At 34.5% G+C, this 9,532-nt stretch overlaps 1 protein-coding gene across 1 annotated transcript; it reads left to right on the forward strand.

The window, feature by feature from the left end:
• Positions 1 to 4,323: 4,323 nt before the first annotated feature.
• LOC147404961 (mitochondrial uncoupling protein 5-like) lies at positions 4,324 to 5,716 on the forward strand. Its single transcript, XM_086441095.1, has one exon. It carries the CDS (start codon positions 4,616 to 4,618, stop codon positions 5,579 to 5,581), a length of 966 nt encoding a protein of 321 aa, XP_086297221.1. The 5' UTR covers positions 4,324 to 4,615; the 3' UTR covers positions 5,582 to 5,716.
• Positions 5,717 to 9,532: the final 3,816 nt, after the last annotated feature.

Consider the following 9,532-nt stretch of genomic DNA (forward strand, 5'->3'; position numbering starts at 1 on the left):
CAACCCATACTTCCCTCATCAACAACCAACTAACCCACACTCTTCTCTCTAATCAAACAACCCCCATCAACCAATCAACAAATCTCATCACCACACCCTCTCATCATAATGCTACATGTCATTCCCTCATTTATTCTCCCAAAAATCAAACAACCAATTTCTTACACTACCCATCACTCCAAATCTAAACACCTTACCCTTTTTCATCAACCTAACACTCCTTCTCCAAACAACCCTCTTACACCCCCACTCCCCCATCAACCATCACTCATCTCATCCCACCAAACACTCTACCCAAATGGATTTGGGTAGGATCCAAACCATTTGGATTAAAATACAATCCATTTCCACTCTTTACAAAACTACCCCTAAATTCACTCCAAATTTCATGCTCCCATCTTCTAAAAACCATGTCATTACCCACTCTCCCAACCTTTAACCCTATTATATCCATCAAACCATCCTCCAAACACTATAAATATCCCTCCCTTCCTTCCAAAAATGGTTACCAAGTTTCACCAAGTCTCACAAAAAAGAAAACAAGTTTTCTCTACTTATCTCTACTACTCTCTCATACCATCCTCTAAAAAGTAATTTCTCTCATACTCCACTAAGGACCTAAGAAGGATAGAAGAAGAAGAAGAAGGAAAGAAAAGAGATCATTGAAGGTTCAAAATACCCTCCCTCTCTTTCTCTATCCTCTCATCCTCCATCTTCTAATATCCCCTTCTTTTTTTTTCATTTTATTTTAAATAAGTAGTCCCTAAGGCAAATAAGTCATTAGGATCATTTCCATTAATGAAATGATCCCATGATCCAAGCCGAAAACAATACTACTTAGGGTACAAATGCACACACATAGCACATTACTTTTCAATTTTCTTTAAAATCAAAATGACCGAACTGTGTTGAGGTTACCACCACTTGGCGAAGAGAAAAAGGTGCCTAACACCTTCCCTTTTCTCTAACCGAGCTGCTTACTTTCGAATCCCTAGGTTTGATTAGTTCCTATCCATCGCGAGTCACTAATGCCAAAAATATCACTTTTTGGAAAATGTACATCGGGTGACCATTCACACCCACTTACAATTTGAATGGTGGCGACTCCAAATTTTAGTAGATGTGGTCGTTGTAATGACGAAAATCACGTGTCTACACTTCACTTATCAAAAAACTATAGTTTGCCCTCTGTACAAGAAAATCCTTGCTCCGCCCTTATTTGTAATGGACTTTACTTCTCCCTTCCTTCATAGAAAGTGAGAAATCGAATCCATTAGACTTAGATTGTTAAGTGATCAATTTATGCACCCTTCCTTTTGGGAGAGTTAAAAAATAATGGAAGCGGATCCTCTGTAGCAAAATCGATAAATGGAAGTGTAAGATTTTAACGAGGTATAAAAAAAAAATTCAATATAAGAAATAAAAGATTATACTAATTTCTTAATAAATTAGAAATTATATTAGAGTAGAAATTCTTCACCATCTCTCTCCACCCAATAAAGAGAGAAAAGATAATGAAAACATGTATTGTGAATGCAAGAAATCTGACCATTATTGATAGACAACAAGTCATAAGTTGAAGAGGTCTGAAATGGCATGATTTGTCAACCCCTCCTTTTTGTGTACCAAACTTGATTTGTAATTGGTGTTTGAGTGACAAATCACAAACCCAGACTTGTGGGGTGGGAATTTCTTCTTAGAAAATCATAGTCCATGGGAAGATGGCAGTCGATTACAAGAAGATGGCCAATTCGAGTATAGATCTGGCCTAACATTGGCTAATTGAACGAGTTATTAGCGTCCACCTTGTCAACATTGTCATGGTCCCTCCCTCAACCATGTTATTTATTAGGGGTTTGAATCATTAATTTCGTGACCCAAAGTTAGTTGAAATGAATCTTGAGAGATGATAAAAATTGTAAATTCTATGGATGGGGTCCCAGAGGAGGACTTGATCAAAGCAAGTTCTTCGAATGAGAGGAGATTGTCCAATAAATCAAACTTGACTCGGTCAGATGGAACCTTAAATGAAGTGAGAAGAAAAGCATATTTAGAAGGGAGGCCACTGAGAGTAACCGACACTAGATCTACATCATCGTGGCCAATTGATTGATATGAAGAAGACACTCGACAGTAATTGATCTACCTTTCTTGATAATCAGAATGTGTTGCTTCAATTACATGATATGTGATCAAGAGAGAACTAAGAATTATCGATTTGAAACATCTCAAATTCCACATACCATATACCTATTTTCGTGTATTATTTAAAGAATGTATCTGATTTTGTATTTTTAGAAAAATTTAATATTATTATAGTACTTTTTTCTCTTTTATTTTTTGATAATCGGGTATTTGGGCTTTTCCCAATCTACCATGGTCTTGTCCAATGACTAGTCTTGGGGCACAACATCGCCCTCACATCACATGCACCAGCTAAGGGAGGGTGCACCATCGTGGGACAAATTAATGTGTTATGGGACCTTTATTTGATTGGATTGTAAAAGAGGGAATTATAAAAATGGGTATCATTAAATTTTCAAAAATTACAAAATATATTTTAAAATAGAAAACAAAAACACCCTATATATCAAGAACACCATTGAGTTTGTTGTAGATCCAATTATTGAAATTTGACTTTTTGATTTTTTCATATTGACTTTGACTTTTTCGTTTTATATATTTTTGAGATGAAACAGTATCGCTAAACTCTAGGATCTTCAAAGAATATGATGAGCTCAATAATGACTCCAATTACGTTGAGTACTTGAAATCTGGGAATAACTTTGAAGCGGTCATCCGCTTCAAAATTTCGATAGGCCCTTTCCCTTGAATTACACGTGGCATATTTAAAGGTATTTTAAAGATTAATAAAAATTAATGGGTGAAATAAATATAAAACACCCATTAAGGGCTTTCTTATATTACACGTGGTGTCTTAAAAAAATCTCAAAAGTAAGAATTTAAATTAAATATTAAAAATCCATGTGTCATGAAAATATCCCACTTTGCTTTTCAGTGCTAATAATTGACAAGTTGAACGGGTGGTCCACCTTGGCAGCTTTATTAACTAATTAAATCAATTAAATAAGAGAGTTACTATTGCCACACCAAATTTTATTAAGATAATAATAAGCCCTTAATCCATTATAATAATCAACTTTTAACCACGTGCATGGTTTTTAAACTTGGTATTTCATCTCGTCTCATTCAGTTCTGATATCGAGTTGATGGTTTTTAAACTCGGTATTTCATCTTGTCTCGTTCAACTCTGATATCGAGTTGACTCGGATGATATATCTCGTCTCGTTTGAATTGTCTTATTCAACATTGAGATAATGATTTTTAATTATTTAAAAAATTTAAAAATTCTAAAAATATTCAAAAATGAGTCTTATTAAAAAATGAATCCAAAAAAAATATAAAATTAAAAAAAAATCTCGTTTGTTATTAATCGAATGAACATATAAATTAGAGTAATTTGGTAATATAGAACTTTCTTGAACCAGTGTTCCCATTAAATTCTTTGATTAACTTTCCCTTTAATCTTTTGCTTCAATCTCCATAATAAGATCATATGATATGTATGATGTTTGTTTTAATAAATAGTTCCATTAGTCAAATCCAACATTCACATAAATTATATATAAAAAAGGGCAAAGTAAATGACTTATATATAAAAATCTTGGGAATGGATCGGAAGATGGATAATATCTATAATTCACCTTGATTCTTTGGTTCCAAGAAGAAATATAGCCACAAAAAAACCCAACAGAAATTGATAAATATGCAATCCAGCTTAACTCGTTTGTCTTGATTGACTCGGATTTGACTCGGACGAGATTTTGAAAATCTCATCCGATACGTCTTGTTTTACTCGTGAGTTAAACATTTTCTATGTTGTCTGGTTCGTATTGTCCGAGATATTTAAAAATATTATCCTAGACGACTCGCTTATCTCACGATACACGATCGTCTCATAACACTTTGTGAGTTGGTCTCATTGGACTCCAATACCAAATTAACTTGGGTGATACATCTCAGTCTCTCAGACGAATTTAAAAATCATGACCACATGACATAAATACTTAAAAAATTAATACTAATTGATGAGAAAGTTGTATTTTTCTTCTAAGCTCTAAGTCATTTATTTGACCTTCTTTCGGAGTTCAGATTCTTAAAAACAGAACCATTATTTAACTTCAAAGTTGAGTCATTATGGGACCCACATCCGCGTAAAACTTATTCTATTTTTCCTCAACTATGTAACTCCCAATTTCCTTCTCACTTTCCTATTTCTGCTCCTATAAATTCTCTCTTTCTCAAACACAACCAGTCAATCATTCATCCTCTCTCTCTCTCTCTCTCACTGTATGTCTCAGAGGCCCAACGTTCCTCATTCTTGCTCTATAGCTTTTGACCTCCATTCTCATCTCTTGGTCTCCAGTGAGATGAACCCTAGTTCCAATTGGTCTACATCTACCTTTTGTTCTTGTTAATTTTCCCAAAATTTTTTATTTTTTTTCAGAAAAAAAAAATTCATAAACCCATCTCTCTTTTGTGATCCCCAATTCTTGTTGAGAATCAAAATCGAATTTTTGACAGAAAAATCAAAATGGGTGTCAAAGGATTTGTCGAAGGAGGCATCGCTTCGATCGTTGCAGGTTGTTCAACTCATCCTCTAGATCTAATCAAGGTTCGTATGCAGCTTCAAGGCGAAACCCAAACCCCAAACCCATCCGCCCAAACTATCCGACCCGCTTACGCGTTTAACGCTACCCGTACCGGCCCCGCACCCGTATCCGCTCCTCCAGTTCCACCTCCGCGTGTCGGTCCAGTCTCTGTTGGTATCCGTATCGTACAAACAGAAGGCGTACCCGCTCTCTTCTCAGGCGTATCGGCAACCGTACTCCGCCAAACTCTCTACTCCACGACTCGCATGGGTCTTTACGACATATTAAAGCAGAAATGGTCCGACCCAAATTCAGGAAACATGCCGTTAGTGCGCAAGATAGCAGCCGGTCTAATAGCCGGTGGTATTGGAGCAGCAGTAGGTAATCCAGCTGACGTGGCAATGGTTCGTATGCAAGCTGACGGTCGATTACCGTTAACCCAACGCCGTAACTACACGAGCGTTATTGACGCTATATCACGTATGTCAAAACAAGAGGGAATTGTTAGTCTGTGGCGCGGATCATCGCTTACAGTGAATCGTGCGATGATTGTAACAGCATCACAGCTGGCATCGTACGATCAGATCAAGGAGACAATATTAGAAAAGAAATTGATGAGAGATGGGCTTGGGACCCACGTGACTGCGAGCTTCGCGGCTGGATTTGTTGCGTCCGTTGCGTCAAATCCGGTTGATGTGATTAAAACTAGAGTGATGAATATGAAGGTGGAGGCTGGAGAGGTCCCACCTTACTCGGGAGCAATAGATTGCGCTATGAAGACAGTGCGCGCAGAGGGACCCATGGCTTTGTATAAGGGTTTTATTCCAACAATCTCGAGGCAAGGACCCTTCACTGTGGTGTTGTTTGTGACCCTTGAACAGGTCCGAATGCTTCTCAAAGATTTCTAGATTTCATGATGATGATGACGACGACGAAGAATATTAATAAATTTTTTTTTTTTAAATATTATTGTAAGCGTGTGATTGGCACGTGGAGATGTTTTTTTCTATGTTTTTTTTAATGAAATATTATTGTGAGACCCACGTTTCATTTCTTAAAAATATCTGTTAGGTGTGTTGGTTGCTTCTTGGCATCTTGCGACTTGGTGGTGATAGGCTGTACGGGGTGCAACTTAGAATTCGAATGGAACCAATAGTTTTGGGTTGGTTTGGAACAAGTTGCAATTAAATTTCACAATAAGAAAATGTAAACTTAGCCTATTTGTTTAATTCTCGGTTCAAGATTTTTATACAATCGAATCTTTATAAAATAAATAAATAATATTAATTTATCATAGATTATTATAGATTTTTTGTCAAAAAAAAGATATTTTCAAGTTCAAATTAAAATTGAAAACTCTCAAAAGAATTAGACCATTTGATTTTTTTGCTCACTAATTATTATATTTAGGTGATTTAGACATGCCCTTTAGGTATTGTTGAATATTAGAGATACCACCTATGTTTTGAAATTGATGCCATGCATCCTTTAACATGTCTTTTTCCTAAAGACTCAAATGCCGTCCTCTTAAAATTCTAGTAAAAAATTGAGATTTTTTTTCTCAAAATCTATTTTAAGATTTTATCTACTTTAAGTCTTCAACTTGAACTTGAGATTTTTTATGAAAGAGACAGTAAAAAATGAGAGATGAAGATAGAAGTTTGAATAGAATAAAGATACCCCATAGGCTGAGTTTAAAGATGAGTGATTTTGAGAAGAAAAAACAAATAAGATTTTTGGAGAAATTAAAAATGATGGGATTTGAATAGAAAAATATATGATTTTATATAAAAAGTTAGTTCTATGTTGAAAATGAAGAGTTGAAGATAAGCTTAAGTACGGAGATTGGAGAAATTGAAGAAGATTGGTTTTGGGAAGAAAAATCTAAATTTTAGGCTAAAGGTTAAGATGAGGGCATTTTAGTATCTCTACTATTTTGTTAAGCATGAAGAGGCATGTCTAAATCACCTACTATGTGTTGACTTTTGGGTTGGGTTGTACTTCAAGCTAGGCTTGCATAGGCCTTTTCAAAAATAACTAAAATAATAGATTTTAACTTTTTAAAATATCACTTTGGAATAAAATCAACAATTAGGACCAATAGAGAAAATATGTCAACAAAATTCAAATAATATTTTATGAGACGAACCCTTTTAGACAAGGGCAATGAAAAATTACTCCTGAAGAAACACATGATCCCTATTGTGTAAATATGAAATCCAACATTTAGATTGATCCTCAAGATAATTATCCCAAAACATGTATTATCAAGATAGAGGACGATTCATGGGACAATAATTATGACAAAATCTATGATAATGACTTTTGTCTTATATGAGTTAGTAGTTTCAGAATGGATTGAACCCACTACTTCAAAGTTGCTTTGCAATGTGTCAGGGCTATGGGTCTAAGCCTAGTATGGATAAATCTTGATCATTGGATTTCATGTTTACACGATGAAATAGATATAAATTAGAAAATTGTGATTATCTATAAAATTGAAACATTATGTATGTGTTTCTCATGTCAAGACTAGAAATGAGCCAACTCATGTGTTATATGTACGGCCACGTCAATGTGTCAGCTACCATGTGAAAGTATTCGATTTAATTAAACAATTATGTTGGGTAAGCCAAACTCCACCTGACCCATATCAAATTGTCGGTCCCCAAATAATTGGGGTTGGATTTTAAGCCATCACAGGTTTTATTATCCCTAAACTTCCAATAAAAATCAAATTTCATAATCCACCAGATTTGCTCTAGATCAACCATGCCCTAAACTTGTAGGACTCTGATAACATAAGAAAGTAAGTAAAATATATTATATATTTTGATTTAAGTATATAAAGGTTTTTTATGATTTGAACAAATCCAATTCGAATATTATCATATTTGATTTGGATCTAATAAAAACCCCGATCTAACAAGCGTTTTGACGGATTCTTATCGGATCGGTTCTAGATCTGATGCAATCCTTATCATTGGTCCACCACAATCTGATTCGGACCCTATCCATTGGATTAGTCTCTTTGGGTAAATGAGTTGGCCCACATCACCACATAAACCTCCCATTTGATTTGGAAGATTGATTTTCTCCACATTGAGTAGAAGGAAAACTAATGTGAGGATATTCACAATTAGAATCAAATTAAGGCAACAATAATCTAATCATCATGATTTGATATAAGTTCCTTTATGTTCTAAATAGAAAGTTTAATCTAACACGTGTGATTAATAATAAAATAGAAAAAAGAGTCGTGCGCTAGAGTAACATTGAAATTGACAACATTGGGGACATTCGTGTGCACATAACCATATATGCTTCTAACTTGTATCTTGATGAAAAATATTTATAATTCTATAGATACATCCACGTCAACAATGTCAATTTCAATGTTAGCTCAGCATTTTCATAAATAAATAAAAACATGAGATTTTGTTATTATGTAATCTATTAATCTAATTTAACACATAAAATATCAGTTATATTTAAACATAAGTACATATTTATTAATTAATGCCGGCCTCAACAAATTTTGGAAGGTTAGGCCCCAACTAATGAGATTGAATCAGCCATTTCAAACCAAACTAGGGGGTTCCAGTCCAATGGCAAAAAACTTGTTAAAAACCACGATTCGGAATCTTCCAAATTAAAATTGAACCCTTTTTTTTTAAATGAGAAAAAGAAAAAAAAAAAAAAAAGACAAAAACCAATGGTTGAGCTGGAAATTTATCTAATTGGTTGGACTGTTGTCAGATCCTGACTTAATTTTGTTGGACCCATTTAAATTTTTCCAAAATTAAATATGTATTACATCTTTCATCAATTAATTTTATTTATTTTTACTATTATAATGAAAGAAGGCAGAGAAGAACACTAAAAATTGAATTTTAAAAATATCCCCACCTTACTACTTAAACTTTACTTAATCAAGATCATTTTGATCAAAATTCAACCAAAAAAAAAAAAATGCAATTGTCCCAAGTCCCGAAAATCACGTTGTATAATTTTTAAAATTACAAAAATATATTTTTTTACTACATAATCTTCAAACCACCCTTTAATTAATATTTTAAATTACAAATAAGTCCTTTGACACGTGTTTTTTCATATGCCACCTTCTATTTTTTATAAAAAGAATTATCAGAAAAACTGACGCTTCATTCATTGACTAAACCAATTTTATTACAAAGTTGAACCTATTTAAACCACCATCTACCATACACACGTGGTAATTTGGGTTTAAACTTATGGTAGACCCACAAAAAAGTGTTACTATAATCATCTGATTGATCGAATTTAGACCGTTAACTCTGATCATTCTTGCTGAGCGGTAGACGAAGAGTTGAAAAGGTCTGTAAGTGGGGCCAGAACTCGTCATCGCAGATGTCACAATTATGTTCAATCATGGTTGACTAACATTAGCACATGCAGCTGGTCCTCGGTCCTCCAAAAGAAGTTGGGTCAAATTCCTTACGCGGTAATTTAGGGTCAAACAATCAAAGAGAAAATTTGTCAAAGAAAGGAAGGTTTTATATCTGTGTGAACGGATAGCCGCCAAATATGGTTTAGAGGGTCAATGGATACCTACTTAGCTAATGTGTCAAAAATTGATTGGTCAATTTTGGGTCTATCATATTGGACCTGATCAGTTTTCAATTCGATTCTTGGTAGGCCATCTTAGGGATCCATTAAGAATGGGTCATCGGTCCGTTGACCCTGACCCATCGGTACATCCATGGGTCCAATGGATGTGGGATTGTTCACATGGTTTTAAAACTCTTCCGAGATCGAGGCATAACGCCCGAGTTAGCTCGAGATCAATTTGACCGAGATTTAATACTTCACTTTTAATA

This window comes from Akebia trifoliata, chromosome 4 (assembly GCF_017979445.1).
Source record: "Akebia trifoliata isolate Shusen 1 chromosome 4, ASM1797944v1, whole genome shotgun sequence".
Classification (NCBI taxonomy): Eukaryota; Viridiplantae; Streptophyta; class Magnoliopsida; order Ranunculales; family Lardizabalaceae; genus Akebia; species Akebia trifoliata.

Bases quoted from the DNA above. Each gene is read 5' to 3' on its own strand.
- LOC147404961 (XM_086441095.1), top strand. From the start codon at position 4,616: ATGGGTGTCAAAGGATTTGTCGAAGGAGGCATCGCTTCGATCGTTGCA.